General features: G+C 54.4%; 1 protein-coding gene across 1 annotated transcript in view; it reads left to right on the forward strand.

The window, feature by feature from the left end:
• Nucleotides 1-24,193, forward strand: part of wdr33 (WD repeat domain 33) — a 136,050-nt gene that overhangs the window by 35,083 nt on the left and 76,774 nt on the right. The window contains 5 exon segments of the mRNA XM_079243357.1: nt 90-308; nt 3,704-3,772; nt 3,848-3,952; nt 4,024-4,119; nt 4,238-4,389. Coding sequence (XP_079099483.1) covers nt 105-308; nt 3,704-3,772; nt 3,848-3,952; nt 4,024-4,119; nt 4,238-4,389 — 626 coding nt within the window. The 5' untranslated portion in view covers nt 90-104.

A 24,193-nucleotide genomic window follows, 5' to 3' on the forward strand; every position in this document is an offset into this window, starting at 1 on the left:
CGCGTGATACCGCTGTAGCTCATAAACTGTCTTGACCGATTGACATTCTGCTGTTTAAATCTATTCTTTTCACCCCCACCCCCCTGCAGGGTTAGTCAGTCACCATGGCGACAGATGTGGGCTCCCCCCAGCGGTTCTTCCACATGCCCCGTTTCCAGCACCAGGCACCGCGGCAGGTGTTCTACAAGAGGCCAGACTTCGCCCAGCAGCAGGCCATGCAGCAGCTCACCTTCGATGGAAAACGCATGAGAAAGGCCGTGAACCGCAAGACCATCGACTACAACCCCTCTGTCATCAGATACCTGGAGGTAACACACCTGTAGACCGGATAAACGCACCTGTAGACCGGATAAACGCACCTGTAGACCGGATAAACGCACCTGTAGACCGGATAAACGCACCTGTAGACCGGATAAACGCACCTGTAGACCGGATAAAACACGCTGTCCTGCCGTACACACTGCTTCTATCTGAGGGAATGTTGTGGTCTCCCTTCAATTCAATTCAATGCAACTTTATTTATAAAGCATCAAATCACGGCAATGCCATCTCAAGACGCTTTACAGACAGAGGGGAAAATATAATGAAAGCCAATTCATAACAGCCTATATAAGGAAACCAACAGATTGAGTTGAGTCCAACTCAATCTTGTTGCATCCTCCATGAGAAGCAAGAACTGAGTTCTTAATCTCGAGGCTGCAAGAACAAGAAAAAATGTCTTGTTAGGCATGTCCATGCATACTCCATGAGAAGCAGGTCTGCAGCGGGGAGGGATCACTGCAGGGGGGCGGTGTCTGCTTTCATGTGCAATGAACCCGGTAGTTACCTCCACCGAGGAGGTAATGTTTTCCCTGGCGTCTTTTTGCTCAAAATAACTTAAAAGGTTACGGAGGGATTTTATAAATATTTCAAGAGTTGTTGCAAATGTAAAAATGAAGAACTGATTCAATTCTGGTGGTAATCCGGATCACCGTTTGGATCCAGGAATGTTTTAAAAGGATTCTTTAACATTGTGCTTGGCGGAGGTTTCCGCCCTCTGCGTGCTTTTCAAGTTTCATATTTAAGGAGCAACTTTGTCCACGGCAGGGCGGGTCGTGCACGCAACTGGATGAGTGTTTTATTGCCACATGTAAAAATGTCCGTACTTTCTCACCACCTCGATCAGCAGTTTTATCAAAACAATCCGTTTTGCCGGCAACAGCAAACACACGGAAGCAGCAACTCCGCTTCCTGCTTTCTCCGTGTTAACCACGCCCACCTCACATGTCCGACCAATCACACGACACTTCTCGCAGCCCCGCAAAAAAAAAGTTCTGCCCGCCCGGTGTGTCAAGAAGTGTCCTCAAACACGTCCGCGAGAACAAAATGACGTCATTTTCTTCTCGGAGCCCCGAGAACAAGAACTGAGTTCTTGCTTCTCGTGGAGGATGGAACAGGCTTCAATCTCCCATCCTGAGCAAGCACACTGGCAACAGTGGGAAGGAAAAAACTCCCTTTTAACAGGAAGGAAGCCTCCGGCAGAACCCGGCTCAGGACAGGCAGCCATCTGCCTCTGCTGTGTGGGGGGAAGAGGACAGAAAGACAACAGACAACAGGAACTGCTACTCCCGGCCAGGGAGACCTGCTGAGACAGGAGACATACATGTTAATGATGCAACACTGTTATGGGGGGGGGGGGGGGGAATAAAAGAGAGAGATAAAGAGAAAGAAGCTCAGTGTATCAGGAAATGTCCCTCAGCAGTCTAAACCTATAGCAGCTAACCCCCGTCATATGGGGGTCGTGGTGCCGGCAGAGGTGCCGCAGCCTGTTTCCAGGGACGGTGATGTAATATCCCGCCCACATTAATGGCTCCATGAGTATTCCGGACAGTCGCTGTCCTGCAGGACCAGGGTCTTTTCCTCTGTGTGGGACAGAGTCTCCAACGCTTCCAGGCTTGTCAGGCTGGGATGGTGCTGCTTAAGAGGACAGCAGACTTGGTTGGGAAACCAAGCAGCTCCTGATGACAAGCCCTGCTTGTCAACTCTTTCTTGGCGGCGACGCCTGGCTTGTCTCCATCAAAAGAAGCGTCGGCGCTCTGGTGTGGCTGAAAAGCAGCTCCAAAACGTTCCTCCCAAACTGAGTTCGCTGACGTCCCACAAAGAAAACAGGGATGTTTGTTTGGAGCTCATGTTCCGTTCATGTCGCAGATTCAGATTTTTCATATTCTTGGTTCTGATGTGCATGTGTCCGTTGGACACGTGCCTGCCGAGACTTTCCCCGATCAGCCGGTTTGGATCTAAACGAAGCTTTTACCCTCCTGACGGCTTCTTTCACCGCTGCCTCTCAGCATATTGGACATGTGACCACAGCTGATTGGACATGTGACCTCAGCTGATTGGACATGTGACCACAGCTGATTGGACCTGTGACCTCAGCTGATTGGACCTGTGACCTCAGCTGATTGGACGCGTGACCTCAGCTGATTGGACGCGTGACCTCTGCTGATTGGACGCGTGACCTCAGCTGATTGGACATGTGACCTCAGCTGATTGGACCTGTGACCTCAGCTGATTGGACGCGTGACCTCTGCTGATTGGACGCGTGACCTCTGCTGATTGGACGCGTGACCTCTGCTGATTGGACGCGTGACCTCTGCTGATTGGACGCGTGACCTCAGCTGATTGGACATGTGACCTCAGCTGATTGGACCTGTGACCACAGCTGATTGGACCTGTGACCTCTGCTGATTGGACGCGTGACCTCTGCTGATTGGACGCGTGACCTCTGCTGATTGGACGCGTGACCTCTGCTGATTGGACGCGTGACCTCTGCTGATTGGACGCGTGACCTCTGCTGATTGGACGCGTGATCTCAGCTGATTGGACGCGTGACCTCAGCTGATTGGACGCGAGACCTCAGCTGATTGGACGCGAGACCTCTGCTGATTGGACGCGAGACCTCAGCTGATTGGACGCGTGACCTCAGCTGATTGGACGCGAGACCTCAGCTGATTGGACGCGAGACCTCAGCTGATTGGACGCGTGACCTCTGCTGATTGGACGCGTGACCTCTGCTGATTGGACGCGTGACCTCTGCTGATTGGACGCGTGACCTCTGCTGATTGGACGCGTGACCTCAGCTGATTGGACGCGTGACCTCAGCTGATTGGACGCGTGACCTCAGCTGATTGGACGCGTGACCACAGCTGATTGGACGCGTGACCTCTGCTGATTGGACGCGAGACCTCAGCTGATTGGACGCGTGACCTCAGCTGATTGGACGCGTGACCTCAGCTGATTGGACGCGTGACCTCAGCTGATTGGACGCGTGACCTCAGCTGATTGGACGCGTGACCTCAGCTGATTGGACGCGTGACCACAGCTGATTGGACGCGTGACCACAGCTGATTGGACGCGTGACCTCTGCTGATTGGACGCGTGACCTCTGCTGATTGGACGCGTGAGCTCAGCTGATCAACAGCTGATCTGGAAGGCAAAACCTGGACGAATCTCTAATGGGGGCTCAGCAAGTCGATGTTCATGTGGTGACTGGACCCCCCAGAGACCCCGCCCCCACCACCTTTCCACAGCTCACCTGTAGATCACACTGATCACACACACAGACTTCAAAGCTAGAGTAGGTAGACTACCGTAGTCCAGCTGGGCTAGACCAGTCCAGTCTGGATCAGGTACCAGACCGTGACCCGGTTTGTTTTGTCTGCAGAACCGTTTATGGCAGCGAGACCATCGAGACCTCAGAGCCATTCAGCCAGACGCGGGCTGTTACAATGACGTAAGTAAACAGAACCTGCTGGTTCCTGGGTCAGACTGGTTCTGAAACAAACCGTAACCAGTATCTCTGTCCCAGCTGGTTCCTCCTGTTGGGATGCTGAACAACCCCATGAATGCTGTCACCACCAAGTTCGTCAGAACCTCCACCAATAAGGTCAAGTGTCCCGTTTTTGTCATCAGGGTGAGTGCTATCGCTTCCTGTGTCGTCCCTCCCAGTCCCTCCCAGTCTGTGACCGTTCCCCTGTCTTGCAGTGGACCCCAGAGGGCCGGCGGCTGGTGACCGGAGCCTCCAGTGGAGAGTTCACTCTGTGGAACGGACTAACCTTCAACTTTGAGACCATCCTTCAGGTAAAAACACCTGCTGGCATCAGGAAGTCCTAGTTAAACCCGGGCCTGACGCGGTTCTGTTCACGCGGACCTGACCCGGTTGTGGTAACCCGACCTGACCCGGTTCTGTCTGCTGCAGGCCCATGACAGTCCGGTGCGGGCCATGACCTGGTCTCATAACGACATGTGGATGCTGACGGCGGACCACGGCGGCTACGTCAAGTACTGGCAGTCCAACATGAACAACGTGAAGATGTTCCAGGCTCACAAGGAGGCCATTAGAGAAGCCAGGTTTCTACCAATCTCCCTCTCTGTAGTTCTCACACGGGGCGGCGACGCCACCTATTATGGGTGATTGATGATCAATGTATGTGTTTACTGTTTATCCTGATAATCCATTTCTCTGTCATCTGTTTAATAAAGTAATCAATGACCACTGGTTTGGGTGGACACCAGGTAATCAATAAAGGCCCAGCACCAATAAAGTTTGAGCAGGATCAATAAATAAAGCAGTGACGCAAATGTGCTTCTGAAACCATCATGCAGCTGGATTACACTTTCATCCTTTTGGTTACACTGTGATGTCACTGTGACATCATCATGGGACAAATGACATGACAGAATGCTGGACTGGAAGAACACCTGTCCAGGTCATCACCAGGTTCCCTACGATTCCCACCGGTCTCATCAAACGTAATGCAGTGAAATGGATCAGATCAGAGTTCTGTCTGGACTAGTCAGAACCAGGACCGGAGCAACGTCTGAACAAGAAACACTAACCGGAGCGACGTCGGAGCCAGAACCTCGAACCGTAGCGACGTTTGAACCAGAACTGCTAACCGTAGCGACGTTGAAACCAGAACCGCTAACCGGAGCGACGTCGGAACCAGAACCTCGAACCGAAGCGACGTCGGAACCAGAACTGCTAACCGGAGCGACGTCGGAACCAGAACTGCTAACCGGAGCGACGTCGGAACCAGAACTGCTAACCGGAGCGACGTCGGAACCAGAACCTCGAACCGTAGCGACGTTTGAACCAGAACTGCTAACCGTAGCGACGTTGAAACCAGAACCGCTAACCAGAGCGACGTCGGAACCAGAACCTCGAACCGAAGCGATGTCGGAACCAGAACTGCTAACCGGAGCGACGTCGGAACCAGAACCTCGAACCAAAGCGACGTCGGAACCAGAACTGCTAACCGGAGCGACGTCGGAACCAGAACCTCGAACCAAAGCGACGTCGGAACCAGAACTGCTAACCGTAGCGACGTCTGAACCAGAACCTCGAACCGTAGCGACGTTTGAACCAGAACTGCTAACCGTAGCGACGTCGAAACCAGAACCGCTAACCGGAGCGACGTCGGAACCAGAACCTCGAACCGTAGCGACGTTTGAACCAGAACTGCTAACCGTAGCGACGTCGAAACCAGAACCGCTAACCGGAGCGACGTCGGAACCAGAACCTCGAACCGTAGCGACGTTTGAACCAGAACTGCTAACCGTAGCGACGTCGAAACCAGAACCGCTAACCGTAGCAACGTTGGAACCAGAACCTCGAACCGAAGCGACATCGGAACCAGAACTGCTAACCGGAGCGACGTCGGAACCAGAACCTCGAACCGTAGCGACGTTTGAACCAGAACTGCTAACCGTAGCGACGTTGAAACCAGAACCGCTAACCGGAGCGACGTCGGAACCAGAACCTCGAACCGAAGCGACGTCGGAACCAGAACTGCTAACCGGAGCGACGTCGGAGCCAGAACCGCTAACCGTAGCAACGTCGAAACCAGAACCTCTAACCGGAGCGATGTCGGAACCAGAACCGCTAACCGTAGCAACGTCTGAACCAGAACCTCGAACTGAAGCGACGTTGGAATCAGAACTGCTAACCGTAGCAACGTCTAAACCAGAACCTCGAACCGAAACGATGTCGGAACCAGAACTGCTAACCGTAGCAACGTCTAAACCAGAACCTCGAACCGAAACGACGTCGGAACCAGAACTGCTAACCGTAGCGACGTCTGAACCAGAACCTCGAAACGAAGCGACGTCGGAACCAGAACTGCTAACCGTAGCAACGTCTAAACCAGAACCTCGAACCGAAACGACGTCGGAACCAGAACTGCTAACCGTAGCAACGTCTAAACCAGAAACTCGAACCTAAACAACGTCGGAACCAGAATTGCTAACCGGAGCGACGTCGGAGCCAGAACCTCGAACTGAAGCGACGTCGGAACCAGAACCGCTAACCGGAGCGATGTCGGAACCAGAACCGCTAACCGTAGCAACGTCTGAACCAGAACCTCGAACTGAAGCGACGTTGGAATCAGAACTGCTAACCGTAGCAACGTCTAAACCAGAACCTCGAATCGAAGCGACGTAGGAACCAGAACCGCTAACCTGAGCGACGTCTGAGCCAGAACCGCTAACCTGAGCGACGTCGGAGCCAGAACCGCTAACCTGAGCGACGTCGGAGCCAGAACCTCGAACTGAAGCGACGTCGGAACCAGAACCGCTAACCGAAACGACGTCGGAACCAGAACCGCTAACCGTAGCGACGTCGAAACCAGAACCTCGAACCGAAGCGACGTCAGAACCAGAACTGCTAACCGTAGCGACGTCGAAACCAGAACCGCTAACCGAAGCGACCTCTAAACCAGAACCGCTAACCGAAGCGACCTCTAAACCAGAACCGCTAACCGTAGCAACGTCGAAACCAGAACCGCTAACCGTAGCGACGTCGGAGCCAGAACCGCTAACCTGAGCGACGTCGGAGCCAGAACCGCTAACCTGAGCGACGTCGGAGCCAGAACCGCTAACCTGAGCGACGTCTGAGCCAGAACCGCTAACCTGAGCGACGTCGGAACCAGAACCGCTAACCGTAGCGACGTCGGAACCAGAACCTCGAACCGAAGCGACGTCGAAACCAGAACCGCTAACCGGAGCGACCTCTGAACCAGAACCTCGAACCGAAGCGACGTTGGAATCAGAACTGCTAACCGTAGCAACGTCTAAACCAGAACCTCGAATCGAAGCGACGTCGGAGCCAGAACCGCTAACCGTAGCGACGTCGGAGCCAGAACCGCTAACCGTAGCGACGTCGGAGCCAGAACCGCTAACCGTAGCGACGTCGGAGCCAGAACCGCTAACCGTAGCGACGTCGGAACCAGAACCGCTAACCGAAGCGACGTTGGAACCAGAACTGCTAACCGTAGCAACGTCTAAACCAGAACCTCGAATCGAAACGACGTAGGAACCAGAACCTCGAATCGAAACGACGTAGGAACCAGAACCGCTAACCTGAGCGACGTCTGAGCCAGAACCGCTAACCTGAGCGACGTCGGAGCCAGAACCTCGAACTGAAGCGACGTCGGAACCAGAACCGCTAACCGAAGCGACGTCGGAACCAGAACCGCTAACCGTAGCGACGTCTGAACCAGAACCTCGAACCGAAGCGACGTCGGAACCAGAACTGCTAACCGTAGCGACGTCGAAACCAGAACCGCTAACCGGAGTGACGTCGGAACCAGAACCTCGAACCGGAGCGACGTCGGAACCAGAACCGCTAACCGTAGCAACGTCTGAACCAGAACCTCGAAACGAAGCGACGTCGGAACCAGAACTGCTAACCGTAGCAACGTCTAAACCAGAACCTCGAACCGAAACGACGTCGGAAGCAGAACCGCTAACCGTAGCGACGTCGGAACCAGAACCTCGAACCGAAGCGACGTCGAAACCAGAACTGCTAACCGTAGCAACGTCGAAACCAGAACCGCTAACCGGAGCGATGTCGGAACCAGAACCGCAAACCGTAGCAACGTCTGAACCAGAACCGCGAACCGAAGCGACGTTGGAATCAGAACCGCTAACCGTAGCAACGTCTGAACCAGAACCTCGAACCGAAGCGACGTTGGAACCAGAACTGCTAACCGTAGCAACGTCTAAACCAGAACCTCGAATCGAAGCGACGTAGGAACCAGAACCGCTAACCTGAGCGACGTCTGAGCCAGAACCGCTAACCTGAGCGACGTCGGAGGCAGAACCTCGAACTGAAGCGACGTCGGAACCAGAACCGCTAACCGAAGCGACGTCGGAACCAGAACCGCTAACCGTAGCGACGTCGGAACCAGAACCGCTAACCGTAGCGACGTCGAAACCAGAACCGCTAACCGGAGTGACGTCGGAACCAGAACCTCGAACCGAAGCGACGTCGGAACCAGAACTGCTAACCGGAGCGACGTCGGAGCCAGAACCGCTAACCGTAGCAACGTCGAAACCAGAACCGCTAACCGGAGCGACGTCGGAACCAGAACCTCGAACCGAAGCGACGTCGAAACCAGAACTGCTAACCGTAGCAACGTCGAAACCAGAACCGCTAACCGGAGCGATGTCGGAACCAGAACCGCAAACCGTAGCAACGTCTGAACCAGAACCGCGAACCGAAGCGACGTTGGAATCAGAACTGCTAACCGTAGCAACGTCTAAACCAGAACCTCGAATCGAAGCGACGTCGGAACCAGAACCGCTAACCGGAGCGACGTCGGAGCCAGAACCGCTAACCGTAGCGACGTCGGAGCCAGAACCGCTAACCGTAGCAACGTCTGAACCAGAACCTCGAACCGAAGCGACGTTGGAACCAGAACTGCTAACCGTAGCAACGTCTAAACCAGAACCTCGAATCGAAGCGACGTCGGAACCAGAACCGCTAACCTGAGCGACGTCTGAGCCAGAACCGCTAACCTGAGCGACGTCGGAGCCAGAACCTCGAACTGAAGCGACGTCGGAACCAGAACCGCTAACCGAAGCGACGTCGGAACCAGAACCGCTAACCGTAGCGACCTCTGAACCAGAACCTCGAACCGTAGCGACCTCTGAACCAGAACCTCGAACCGAAGCGACGTCGGAACCAGAACTGCTAACCGTAGCGACGTCGAAACCAGAACCGCTAACCGTAGCGACGTCGAAACCAGAACCGCTAACCGGAGTGACGTCGGAACCAGAACCTCGAACCGAAGCGACGTCGGAACCAGAACTGCTAACCGGAGCGACGTCGGAGCCAGAACCGCTAACCGTAGCAACGTCGAAACCAGAACCGCTAACCGGAGCGATGTCGGAACCAGAACTGCTAACCGTAGCAACGTCTAAACCAGAACCTCGAACCGAAACGATGTCGGAACCAGAACTGCTAACCGTAGCAACGTCTAAACCAGAACCTCGAACCGAAACGACGTTGGAACCAGAACTGCTAACCGTAGCGACGTCTGAACCAGAACCTCGAAACGAAGCGACGTCGGAACCAGAATTGCTAACCGGAGCGACGTCGGAGCCAGAACCTCGAACCGTAGCGACGTCGGAACCAGAACCGCTAACCGTAGCGACGTCTAAACCAGAACCGCTAACCGTAGCGACGTCTAAACCAGAACCGCTAACCGTAGCGACGTCTAAACCAGAACCTCGAACCGTAGCGACGTCTAAACCAGAACCTCGAACCGTAGCGATGTCGGAACCAGAACTGCTAACCGTAGCAACGTCTAAACCAGAACCTCGAACCGAAACGACGTCGGAACCAGAACTGATAACCGTAGCAACGTCTAAACCAGAAACTCGAACCGAAACAACGTCGGAACCAGAATTGCTAACCGGAGCGACGTCGGAGCCAGAACCTCGAACCGTAGCGACGTCGGAACCAGAACCGCTAACCGTAGCGACGTCTAAACCAGAACCGCTAACCGTAGCGACGTCTAAACCATAACCTCGAACCGTAGCGACGTCTAAACCAGAACCTCGAACCGTAGCGATGTCGGAACCAGAACTGCTAACCGTAGCAACGTCTAAACCAGAACCTCGAACCGAAACGACGTCAGAACCAGAACTGCTAACCGGAGCGACGTCGGAGCCAGAACCGCTAACCGTAGCAACGTCGAAACCAGAACCGCTAACCGGAGCGATGTCGGAACCAGAACCGCTAACCGTAGCAACGTCTGAACCAGAACCTCGAACTGAAGCGACGTTGGAATCAGAACTGCTAACCGTAGCAACGTCTAAACCAGAACCTCGAACCGAAACGACGTCGGAACCAGAACTGCTAACCGTAGCAACGTCTGAACCAGAACCTCGAAACGAAGCGACGTCGGAACCAGAACTGCTAACCGGAGCGACGTTGGAACCAGAACCTCGAACCGAAGCGATGTCGGAACCAGAACTGCTAACCGTAGCAACGTCTAAACCAGAAACTCGAACCGAAACGACGTCGGAACCAGAATTGCTAACCGGAGCGACGTCGGAACCAGAACCTCGAACCGAAGCGACGTCGGAACCAGAACTGCTAACCGTAGCAACGTCTGAACCAGAACCTCGAAACGAAGCGACGTCGGAACCAGAACGACTAACCGGAGCGACGTTGGAACCAGAACCTCGAACCGAAGCGACATCGGAACCAGAACCGCTAACCGTAGCAACGTCTGAAACAGAACCTCGAACTGAAGCGACGTCGGAACCAGAACTGCTAACCGTAGCAACGTCTAAACCAGAACTGCTAACCGTAGCAACGTCTAAACCAGAACCTCGAACCGAAACGACGTCGGAACCAGAACTGCTAACCGTAGCAACGTCTGAACCAGAACCTCGAAACGAAGCGACGTCGGAACCAGAACTGCTACCCGGAGCGACGTCTGAACCAGAACCTCGAAACGAAGCGACGTCGGAACCAGAACTGCTAACCGGAGCGACGTTGGAACCAGAACCTTGAACCGAAGCGACGTCGGAACCAGAACTGCTAACCGTAGCAACGTCTAAACCAGAACCTCGAATCGAAGCGACGTCGGAACCAGAACCGCTAACCTGAGCGACGTCTGAGCCAGAACCGCTAACCTGAGCGACGTCGGAGCCAGAACCTCGAACTGAAGCGACGTCGGAACCAGAACCGCTAACCGAAGCGACGTCGGAACCAGAACCGCTAACCGTAGCGACCTCTGAACCAGAACCTCGAACCGTAGCGACCTCTGAACCAGAACCTCGAACCGAAGCGACGTCGGAACCAGAACTGCTAACCGTAGCGACGTCGAAACCAGAACCGCTAACCGTAGCGACGTCGAAACCAGAACCGCTAACCGGAGTGACGTCGGAACCAGAACCTCGAACCGAAGCGACGTCGGAACCAGAACTGCTAACCGGAGCGACGTCGGAGCCAGAACCGCTAACCGTAGCAACGTCGAAACCAGAACCGCTAACCGGAGCGATGTCGGAACCAGAACCGCTAACCGTAGCAACGTCTGAAACAGAACCTCGAACTGAAGCGACGTTGGAATCAGAACTGCTAACCGTAGCAACGTCTAAACCAGAACCTCGAACCGAAACGATGTCGGAACCAGAACTGCTAACCGTAGCAACGTCTAAACCAGAACCTCGAACCGAAACGACGTTGGAACCAGAACTGCTAACCGTAGCGACGTCTGAACCAGAACCTCGAAACGAAGCGACGTCGGAACCAGAATTGCTAACCGGAGCGACGTCGGAGCCAGAACCTCGAACCGTAGCGACGTCGGAACCAGAACCGCTAACCGTAGCGACGTCTAAACCAGAACCGCTAACCGTAGCGACGTCTAAACCAGAACCTCGAACCGTAGCGACGTCTAAACCAGAACCTCGAACCGTAGCGATGTCGGAACCAGAACTGCTAACCGTAGCAACGTCTAAACCAGAACCTCGAACCGAAACGACGTCGGAACCAGAACTGCTAACCGTAGCAACGTCTAAACCAGAAACTCGAACCGAAACAACGTCGGAACCAGAATTGCTAACCGGAGCGACGTCGGAGCCAGAACCTCGAACCGTAGCGACGTCGGAACCAGAACCGCTAACCGTAGCGACGTCTAAACCAGAACCGCTAACCGTAGCGACGTCTAAACCATAACCTCGAACCGTAGCGACGTCTAAACCAGAACCTCGAACCGTAGCGATGTCGGAACCAGAACTGCTAACCGTAGCAACGTCTAAACCAGAACCTCGAACCGAAACGACGTCAGAACCAGAACTGCTAACCGGAGCGACGTCGGAGCCAGAACCGCTAACCGTAGCAACGTCGAAACCAGAACCGCTAACCGGAGCGATGTCGGAACCAGAACCGCTAACCGTAGCAACGTCTGAACCAGAACCTCGAACCGAAACGACGTCGGAACCAGAACTGCTAACCGTAGCAACGTCTGAACCAGAACCTCGAAACGAAGCGACGTCGGAACCAGAACTGCTAACCGGAGCGACGTTGGAACCAGAACCTCGAACCGAAGCGATGTCGGAACCAGAACTGCTAACCGTAGCAACGTCTAAACCAGAAACTCGAACCGAAACGACGTCGGAACCAGAATTGCTAACCGGAGCGACGTCGGAACCAGAACCTCGAACCGAAGCGACGTCGGAACCAGAACTGCTAACCGTAGCAACGTCTGAACCAGAACCTCGAAACGAAGCGACGTCGGAACCAGAACGACTAACCGGAGCGACGTTGGAACCAGAACCTCGAACCGAAGCGACATCGGAACCAGAACCGCTAACCGTAGCAACGTCTGAAACAGAACCTCGAACTGAAGCGACGTCGGAACCAGAACTGCTAACCGTAGCAACGTCTAAACCAGAACCTCGAATCGAAGCGACGTCGGAACCAGAACCGCTAACCGTAGCAACGTCTGAACCAGAACCTCGAAACGAAGCGACGTCGGAGCCAGAACTGCTAACCGTAGCAACGTCTAAACCAGAACCTCGAACCGAAACGACGTCGGAACCAGAACTGCTAACCGTAGCAACGTCTAAACCAGAAACTCGAACCGAAACAACGTCGGAACCAGAATTGCTAACCTGAGCGACGTCGGAGCCAGAACCTCGAACCGTAGCGACGTAGGAACCAGAACCGCTAACCGTAGCGACGTCTAAACCAGAACCGCTAACCGTAGCGACGTCTAAACCAGAACCTCGAACCGAAACGACGTCGGAACCAGAACTGCTAACCGTAGCAACGTCTAAACCAGAAACTCGAACCGAAACAACGTCGGAACCAGAATTGCTAACCTGAGCGACGTCGGAGCCAGAACCTCGAACCGTAGCGACGTCTAAACCAGAACCTCGAACCGTAGCGATGTCGGAACCAGAACTGCTAACCGTAGCAACGTCTAAACCAGAACCTCGAACCGAAGCGACGTCGGAACCAGAACTGCTAACCGTAGCAACATCGAAACCAGAACCTCGAATCGAAGCGACGTCGGAACCAGAACTGCTAACCGTAGCGACGTCGAAACCAGAACCGCTAACCGGAGTGACGTCGGAACCAGAACCTCGAACCGAAGCGACGTCGGAACCAGAACCTCGAACCGAAGCGACGTCGGAACCAGAACTGCTAACCGTAGCAACGTCGAAACCAGAACCGCTAACCGGAGCGACGTCGGAACCAGAACCTCGAACCGAAGCGACGTCGGAACCAGAACTGCTAACCGGAGCGACGTCGGAACCAGAACCTCGAACCGAAACAACGTCGGAACCAGAATTGCTAACCTGAGCGACGTCGGAGCCAGAACCTCGAACCGTAGCGACGTAGGAACCAGAACCGCTAACCGTAGCGACGTCTAAACCAGAACCGCTAACCGTAGCGACGTCTAAACCAGAACCTCGAACCGAAACGACGTCGGAACCAGAACTGCTAACCGTAGCAACGTCTAAACCAGAACCTCGAACCGAAACAACGTCGGAACCAGAATTGCTAACCTGAGCGACGTCGGAGCCAGAACCTCGAACCGTAGCGACGTCTAAACCAGAACCTCGAACCGATGTCGGAACCAGAACTGCTAACCGTAGCAACGTCTAAACCAGAACCTCGAACCGAAGCGACGTCGGAACCAGAACTGCTAACCGTAGCAACATCGAAACCAGAACCTCGAATCGAAGCGACGTCGGAACCAGAACTGCTAACCGTAGCAACGTCGAAACCAGAACCGCTAACCGGAGCGATGTCGGAACCAGAACCGCAAACCGTAGCGTCTGAACCAGAACCGCGAACCGAAGCGACGTTGGAATCAGAACTGCTAACCGTAGCAACGTCTAAACCAGAACCTCGAATCGAAGCGACGTCGGAACCAGAACCGCTAACCGTAGCGACGTCGGAGCCAGAACCGCTAACCGTAGCGACGTCGGAGCCAGAACCGCTAACCGTAGCGACGTCTAAACCAGAACCTCGAACCGTAGCGATGTCGGAACCAGAACTGCTAACCGTAGCAACGTCTAAACCAGAACCTCGAACCGAAACGACGTCGGAACCAGAACTGCTAACCGGAGCGACGTCGGAGCCAGAACCGCTAACCGTAGCAACGTCGAAACCAGAACCGCTAACCGGAGCGACTTCGGAACCAGAACCGCTAACCGTAGCAACGTCTGAACCAGAACCTCGAACTGAAGCGACGTTGGAATCAGAACTGCTAACCGTAGCAACGTCTAAACCAGAACCTCGAACCGAAACGACGTCGGAACCAGAACTGCTAACCGTAGCAACGTCTGAACCAGAACCTCGAAACGAAGCGACGTCGGAACCAGAACTGCTAACCGGAGCGACGTTGGAACCAGAACCTCGAATCGAAGCGACGTCGGAACCAGAACCGCTAACCGTAGCGACGTCGGAACCAGAACCTCGAACCGAAGCGACGTCGGAACCAGAACCGCTAACCGAAGCGACGTCGGAACCAGAACCGCTAACCGTAGCAACGTCTGAACCAGAACCTCAAAACGAAGCGACGTCGGAACCAGAACCGCTAACCGTAGCAACGTCGAAACCAGAACCGCTAACCGGAACGATGTCGGAACCAGAACCGCTAACCGTAGCAACGTCTGAACCAGAACCTCGAACTGAAGCGACGTTGGAATCAGAACTGCTAACCGTAGCAACGTCTAAACCAGAACCTCGAACCGAAACGATGTCGGAACCAGAACTGCTAACCGTAGCAACGTCTAAACCAGAACCTCGAACCGAAACGACGTCGGAACCAGAACTGCTAACCGTAGCGACGTCTGAACCAGAACCTCGAAACGAAGCGACGTCGGAACCAGAACCTCGAACCGTAGCAACGTCTAAACCAGAACCTCGAACCGAAACGACGTCGGAACCAGAACTGCTAACCGTAGCAACGTCTAAACCAGAAACTCGAACCGAAACAACGTCGGAACCAGAATTGCTAACCGGAGCGACGTCTGAGCCAGAACCGCTAACCGTAGCGACGTCGGAACCAGAACCGCTAACCGTAGCGACGTCGGAACCAGAACCTCGAACCGGAGCGACCTCTGAACCAGAACCGCTAACCAAAGCGACGTCGGAACCAGAACCGCTAACCGTAGCGACGTCGAAACCAGAACTGCTAACTGTAGCAACGTCTAAACCAGAACCGCTAACCTGAGCGACGTCGGAGCCAGAACCTCGAACTGAAGCGACGTCGGAACCAGAACTGCTAACCGTAGCGACGTCGAAACCAGAACCGCTAACCGGAGCGACCTCTGAACCAGAACCGCTAACCGATGCGACGTCGGAACCAGAACCGCTAACCGTAGCGTCTAAACCAGAACCGCTAACCGTAGCGTCTAAACCAGAACCGCTAACCGTAGCGTCTAAACCAGAACCGCTAACCGTAGCGTCTAAACCAGAACCGCTAACCGTAGCGACGTCTGAACCAGAACCTCGAACCGAAGCGACGTCTGAACGAGAACCGCTAACCGTAGCGACGTCGGAACCAGAACCGCTAACCAAAGCGACGTCGGAACCAGAACCGCTAACCGTAGCAACGTCGGAACCAGAACCGCTAACCGTAGCAACGTCTAAACCAGAACCTCGAACCGAAGCGACGTCGGAACCAGAACTGCTAACCGTAGCGACGTCGAAACCAGAACCGCTAACCGGAGCGACCTCTGAACCAGAACCGCTAACCGTAGCGACGTCGGAACCAGAACCGCTAACCGTAGCGACGTCGGAACCAGAACCGCTAACCGTAGCGACGTCGGAACCAGAACCGCTAACCGGAGCGACCTCTGAACCAGAACCGCTAACCGGAGCGACCTCTGAACCAGAACCGCTAACCGGTGCGACGTCGGAACCAGAACCGCTAACCGTCGCGACGTCGGAACCAGAACCGCTAACCGTAGCGACGTCGGAACCAGAACCGCTAACCGAAGCGACGTCTGAACCAGAACCGCTAACCAAAGCGACGTCTGAACCAGAACCGCTAACCGTAGCGACGTCGGAACCAGAACCGCTAACCGTAGCGACGTCGGAACCAGAACCGCTAACCGTAGCGACGTCGGAACCAGAACCGCTCACTGTAGCGACGTCGAAACCAGAACCGCTCACTGTAGCGACGTCGGAGCCAGAACCTCGAACTGAAGCGACGTCGGAACCAGAACTGCTAACCGTAACGACGTCGAAACCAGAACCGCTAACCGGAGCGACCTCTGAACCAGAACCGCTAACCGATGCGACGTCGGAACCAGAACCGCTAACCGTAGCGTCTAAACCAGAACCGCTAACCGTAGCGACGTCTGAACCAGAACCTCGAACCGAAGCGACGTCTGAACGAGAACTGCTAACCGTAGCGACGTCGGAACCAGAACCGCTAACTGTAGCGACGTCTAAACCAGAACCGCTAACCGTAGCGACGTCGGAACCAGAACCTCGAACCAGAGCGACGTCGGAACCAGAACCACTAACTGTAGCGACGTCGAAACCAGAACCGCTAACCGGAGTAACGTCTGTAGTCGAAGCGGTACTGTTGTTGAACCGCTAACTAAAGCAGCGTCACAGCTAAACTGCTAGCTGAAGTAGCATTGGAGGTAAAGCGCTAAAAGAACCAGCTTTGGTGTAAAAACTGCTCGTGAATATGGCAACAGACCTGTTTTCTCATACGCAAGTGGTAAAAAACGTTATCCGTTTATATCTGGTATTATGGGCAGGTATTGTATTGGCTGTTTTCTGTGATGGTATCTGCATGTATCGTCCGATATCTACTCATATGAAGTGATACTAGTATCAGGCGTAAGTATTAATTCGGATCAGACAGAACCAGTTACCGTCAGCAAGTGTCGTCGCAGTACACGGTGTAAATGATGGGTGGAGTCTCCATGATGTCCCCACATCGACCCACTAAACTGGGCGGAGTCTCCGTGATGTCCCCACATCTACCCACTAAGCTGGGCGGAGTCTCCATGATGTCCCCACATCGACCCACTAAACTGGGCGGAGTCTCCGTGATGTCCCCACATCTACCCACTAAGCTGGGCGGAGTCTCCATGATGTCCCCACATCTAGCAACTAAACTGGGCGGAGCCTCCATAATGTCCCCACATCTACCCACTAAGCTGGGCGGCGTCTCCATGATGTCCCCACATCTACCCACTAAACTGGGCGGAGTCTCCATGATGTCCCCACATCTACCCACTAAACTGGGCGGAGTCTCCATGATGTCCCCACATCTACCCACTAAACTGGGCGGAGTCTCCATGATGTCCCCACATCTACCCACTAAACTGGGCGGAGCCTCCATGATGTCCCCACATCTACCCACTAAGCTGGGCTTAGCCTTCATGATGTCCCCACATCTACCCACTAAACTGGGCGGAGTCTCCATGATGTCCCCACATCTACCCACTAAACTGGGCGGAGTCTCCGTGATGTCCCCACATCTACCCACTAAACTGGGCGGAGCCTCCGTGATGTCCCCACATCTACCCACTAAACTGGGCGGAGCCTCCGTGATGTCCCCACATCTACCCACTAAGCTGGGCGGAGTCTCCGTGATGTCCCCACATCTACCCACTAAACTGGGCGGAGCCTCCGTGATGTCCCCACATCTACCCACTAAACTGGGCGGAGTCTCCGTGATGTCCCCACATCTACCCACTAAACTGGGCGGAGCCTCCGTGATGTCCCCACATCTACCCACTAAACTGGGCGGAGCCTCCGTGATGTCCCCACATCTACCCACTAAACTGGGCGGAGTCTCCGTGATGTCCCCACATCTACCCACTAAACTGGGCGGAGTCTCCGTGATGTCCCCACATCTACCCACTAAGCTGGGCGGAGTCTCCGTGATGTCCCCACATCTACCCACTAAGCTGGGCGGAGTCTCCATGATGTCCCCACATCTACCCACTAAACTGGGCGGAGTCTCCATGATGTCCCCACATCTACCCACTAAACTGGGCGGAGTCTCCATGATGTCCCCACATCTACCCACTAAACTGGGCGGAGTCTCCCTGATGTCCCCACATCTACCCACTAAGCTGGGCGGAGTCTCCGTGATGTCCCCACATCTACCCACTAAGCTGGGCGGAGTCTCCGTGATGTCCCCACATCTACCCACTAAGCTGGGCGGAGTCTCCATGATGTCCCCACATCTACCCACTAAGCTGGGCGGAGTCTCCATGATGTCCCCACATCTACCCACTAAGCTGGGCGGAGTCTCCATGATGTCCCCACATCTAGCCACTAAACTGGGCGGAGCCTCCATAATGTCCCCACATCTACCCACTAAGCTGGGCGGAGTCTCCATGATGTCTCCACATCTACCCACTAAACTGGGCGGAGCCTCCATGATGTCCCCACATCTACCCACTAAACTGGGCGGAGCCTCCATGATGTCCCCACATCTACCCACTAAGCTGGGCTTAGCCTTCATGATGTCCCCACATCTACCCACTAAACTGGGCGGAGTCTCCGTGATGTCCCCACATCTACCCACTAAACTGGGCGGAGTCTCCATGATGTCCCCACATCTACCCACTAAACTGGGCGGAGCCTCCGTGATGTCCCCACATCTACCCACTAAGCTGGGCGGAGTCTCCATGATGTCCCCACATCTACCCACTAAACTGGGCGGAGCCTCCGTGATGTCCCCACATCTACCCACTAAACTGGGCGGAGCCTCCGTGATGTCCCCACATCTACCCACTAAACTGGGCGGAGCCTCCGTGATGTCCCCACATCTACCCACTAAACTGGGCGGAGCCTCCGTGATGTCCCCACATCTACCCACTAAACTGGGCGGAGTCTCCGTGATGTCCCCACATCTACCCACTAAGCTGGGCGGAGTCTCCGTGATGTCCCCACATCTACCCACTAAGCTGGGCGGAGTCTCCATGATGTCCCCACATCTACCCACTAAACTGGGCTTAGCCTTCATGATGTCCCCACATCTACCCACTAAGCTGGGCGGAGTCTCCATGATGTCCCCACATCTACCCACTAAACTGGGCGGAGTCTCCATGATGTCCCCACATCTACCCACTAAGCTGGGCGGAGTCTCCGTGATGTCCCCACATTTACCCACTAAGCTGGGCGGAGTCTCCGTGATGTCCCCACATCTACCCACTAAGCTGGGCGGAGTCTCCGTGATGTCCCCACATCTACCCACTAAGCTGGGCGGAGTCTCCATGATGTCCCCACATCTACCCACTAAGCTGGGCAGAGTCTCCGTGATGTCCCCACATCTACCCACTAAGCTGGGCGGAGTCTCCATGATGTCCCCACATCTACCCACTAAGCTGGGCGGAGTCTCCATGATGTCCCCACATCTAGCCACTAAACTGGGCGGAGCCTCCGTGATGTCCCCACATCTACCCACTAAACTGGGCGGAGCCTCCATGATGTCCCCACATCTACCCACTAAACTGGGCGGAGCCTCCATGATGTCCCCACATCTACCCACTAAGCTGGGCGGAGTCTCCATGATGTCCCCACATCTACCCACTAAACTGGGCTTAGCCTTCATGATGTCCCCACATCTACCCACTAAGCTGGGCGGAGTCTCCATGATGTCCCCACATCTACCCACTAAGCTGGGCGGAGTCTCCGTGATGTCCCCACATCTACCCACTAAACTGGGCGGAGTCTCCGTGATGTCCCCACATCTACCCACTAAGCTGGGCGGTCTCCATGATGTCCCCACATCTACCCACTAAACTGGGCGGAGTCTCCATGATGTCCCCACATCTACCCACTAAACTGGGCGGAGTCTCCATGATGTCCCCACATCTACCCACTAAGCTGGGCAGAGTCTCCGTGATGTCCCCACATCTACCCACTAAGCTGGGCAGAGTCTCCGTGATGTCCCCACATCTACCCACTAAGCTGGGCGGAGTCTCCATGATGTCCCCACATCTACCCACTAAGCTGGGCGGAGTCTCCATGATGTCCCCACATCTACCCACTAAACTGGGCTTAGCCATCATGATGTCCCCACATCTACCCACTAAGCTGGGCGGAGTCTCCATGATGTCCCCACATCTACCCACTAAACTGGGCGGAGTCTCCTTGATGTCCCCACATCTACCCACTAAGCTGGGCGGAGTCTCCATGACGTCCCCACATCTACCCACTAAACTGGGCGGAGTCTTCCATGATGTCCCCACATCTACCCACTAAGCTGGGCGGAGTCTTCGTGATGTCCCCACATCTACCCACTAAGCTGGGCGGAGTCTCCATGATGTCCCCACATCTACCCACTAAGCTGGGCGGAGTCTCCGTGATGTCCCCACATCTACCCACTAAGCTGGGCGGAGTCTCCGTGATGTCCCCACATCTACCCACTAAGCTGGGCGGAGTCTCCGTGATGTCCCCACATCTACCCACTAAGCTGGGCGGAGTCTCCGTGATGTCCCCACATCTACCCACTAAGCTGGGCGGAGTCTCCATGATGTCCCCACATCTACCCACTAAGCTGGGCGGAGCCTCCATGATGTCCCCACATCTACCCACTAAACTGGGCGGAGTCTCCATGATGTCCCCACATCTACCCACTAAACTGGGCGGAGTCTCCGTGATGTCACCCTCTTGGCAGCATCACGAATGCAGTTGCTCCCCAAAACTAGGAAAATGGGAAAAGAGGTGGAGCTGAGGGCCCAGGGTGGATGAACGTGCTAATCGAGGTAGGGGGGCTAGTGCTAGGTCACCTCGCCAAAAATATGCTTCACTAGGATGTGCTGCAACGGGGACACTAGGCCCATATCCCAGTAAACTGGGACAGCGGTCCTGGAGGACATGGGTTGAGGTTGACCTGCTACCTGCAGCAAGGATGGTGCTTTCTCTGCTTCAAACCAGAGTCTGGAGAGCAATGAAACACGGCGTTACTAAACCAGACATTTAAATACAAACATAACCAGCATCACGAGCTGCCTTCAGTCACAGAGCAGTGGTCTGATACTGGGTCCGATACCAGAACCATAGACCGTATAAAAAGATGGGCGGAGCTTCCGTGACGTCACCTGTAGGTTTCTGAAGAGCTGAATTGAAGTTCCTACCATCGCCATCTTGGAAGGGGCATGTGTGTCGTCACTCCCGAAAATACAAATATGGGCAAAGAGGTGGAGCTGAGAGGGGGGGCTGTGAGCGTCTTGGTGGATGATTGACATCGAGCGAACTCCGAGCTTTCTGTAGCTAAGAGCTAACCGTGCTAACCCAGAGCTAACAGGAGCTAACCAGCTAACGTAGGTAAGCGGGCTAAAGCTAAGTCGCGTTGTTAACTGGCTAAAAACCGCGGTTCTTCTACGGTCTTCTGACTTAAAGCAGAAGATCGAGTAGCTGTCAATCAAAAGGACACGCCCCTAAATATCCCGAACTTCGAGATTAAATTACGTTTAAACAGGCGAGTTAGAAAAAAATTCACTCCCCCCACAGTTGTCATAAAGGTAAACCTGACCTATTAAACCTAAAATGGTTTTTTGAACCAAGCTGTAAACATGTTTATTTCTGCTGTAAACATGTTTATTTCTGCTGTAAACATGTTTATTGCTGCTGTAAATGTGTTTATTTCTGCTGTAAACATGTTTATTTCTGCTGTAAACATGTTTATTCCTGCGTTAAACATGTTTATTCCTGCTGTAAACATGTTTATTCCTGCGTTAAACATGTTTATTCCTGCTGTAAACATGTTTATTTCTGCTGTAAACATGTTTATTTCTGCTGTAAACATGTTTATTCCTGCTGTAAACATGTTTATTTCTGCTGTAAACATGTTTATTTCTGCTGTAAACATGTTTATTTCTGCTGTAAACATGTTTATTCCTGCTGTAAACATGTTTATTCCTGCTGTAAACGTGTTTATTTCTGCTGTAAACATGTTTATTCCTGCTGTAAACGTGTTTATTGCTGCTGTGAAGTTGGTCTTTTTAAAATGGGAGTCTATGGGGATTTGCTCTGTTGTGCAGCCCCTAGTGGATAAAGGGGGAACCGCAGTTTTATGCACTTACACATGGGCTTCACTTTTGACCGCCGAAAAATGCCGCTTGACCAGGACTGATACCGGGACTGACACTGGGTCCGATACCGGATCGGATACCAGGACTAATACTGGGACCGACACTGGGACTGACACAGGAACCGATACTGGGTCTGAGACTGGGACTGACACAGGAACCGATACTGGGGCTGACACAGGAACCGATTCTGGGTCTGAGACTGGGACTGACACAGGAACCGATACTGGGTCTGGCACAGGAACCGATACTGGGTCTGACACAGGAACCGATACTGGGTCTGACACAGGAACCGATTCTGGGTCTGAGACTGGGACTGACACAGGAACCTATACTGGGTCTGGCACAGGAACCGATACTGAGACTGACACAGGAACCGATACTGGGACTGACACAGGAACCGATACTGGGTCTGACACAGGGGCCGATAATGGGACTGACACAGGGGCCGAAACTAGGGCTTACACAGGAACCGATACTTGGACTGACACGGGAACCGATCCTGGGTCTGAGACTGGGGCTGACACAGGAACCGATACTGGGTCTGACACGGGCCGATACTGGGTCTGACACGGGCCGATACTGGGTCTGACACAGGGGCCGATACTGGGGCTGACACAGGGGCCGATACTGGGACTGACACAGGGGCCGATACTGGGACTGACACAGGGGCCGATACTGGGACTGACACAGGGGCCGATACTGGGACTGACACAGGGGCCGATACTGGGACTGACACAGGGGCCGATACTGGGGCTGACACAGGGGCCGATACTGGGGCTGACACAGGGGCCGATACTGGGGCTGACACAGGAACCCATACTGGGGCTGACACAGGAACCGATACTTGGACTGACACAGGGGCCGATAATGGGACTGACACAGGAACCGATACTTGGACTGACACAGGGGCTGATACTGGGGCTGACACAGGAACCGATACTGGGGCTGACACAGGAACCGATACTTGGACTGACACAGGAACCGATACTTGGACTGACACAGGAACCGATACTTGGACTGACACAGGAACCGATACTTGGACTGACACAGGAACCGATACTTGGACTGACACAGGGGCCGATAATGGGACTGACACAGGAACCGATACTTGGACTGACACAGGGGCTGATACTGGGACTGACACAGGAACCGATACTTGGACTGACACGGGCCGATACTGGGTCTGACACAGGGGCCGATACTGGGACTGACACAGGGGCCGATACTGGGGCTGACACAGGGGCCGATACTGGGGCTGACACAGGGGCCGATACTGGGGCTGACACAGGAACCCATACTGGGGCTGACACAGGAACCGAAACTGGGGCTGACACAGGAACCGATACTGGGTCTGACACAGGAACCGATAGTGGGTCTGACACAGGAACCGATAGTGGGTCTGACACAGGAACCGATACTGGGACTGACACAGGGGCCGATACTGGGACTGACACAGGGGCCGATACTGGGGCTGACACAGGGGCCGATACTGGGACTGACACAGGGGCCGATACTGGGACTGACACAGGAACCTGTCCTGGGTCTGACACAGGAACCGATACTGGGTCTGACACAGGGGCCGATACTGGGACTGACACAGGAACCGATACTGGGGCTGACACAGGAACCGATACTGGGACTGACACAGGAACCGATACTGGGACTGACACAGGAACCGATACTGGGGCTGACACAGGAACCGATACTGGGGCTGACACAGGAACCGATACTGGGACTGACACAGGAACCGATACTGGGACTGACACAGGGACTGACACAGGGGCCGATACTGGGACTGGCACAGGGGCCGATACTGGGACTGGCA

The sequence above is a fragment of the Telmatherina bonti genome (genome assembly GCF_933228915.1).
Source record: "Telmatherina bonti genome assembly, chromosome: 7".
In the NCBI taxonomy this organism is placed as follows: domain Eukaryota; kingdom Metazoa; phylum Chordata; class Actinopteri; order Atheriniformes; family Telmatherinidae; genus Telmatherina; species Telmatherina bonti.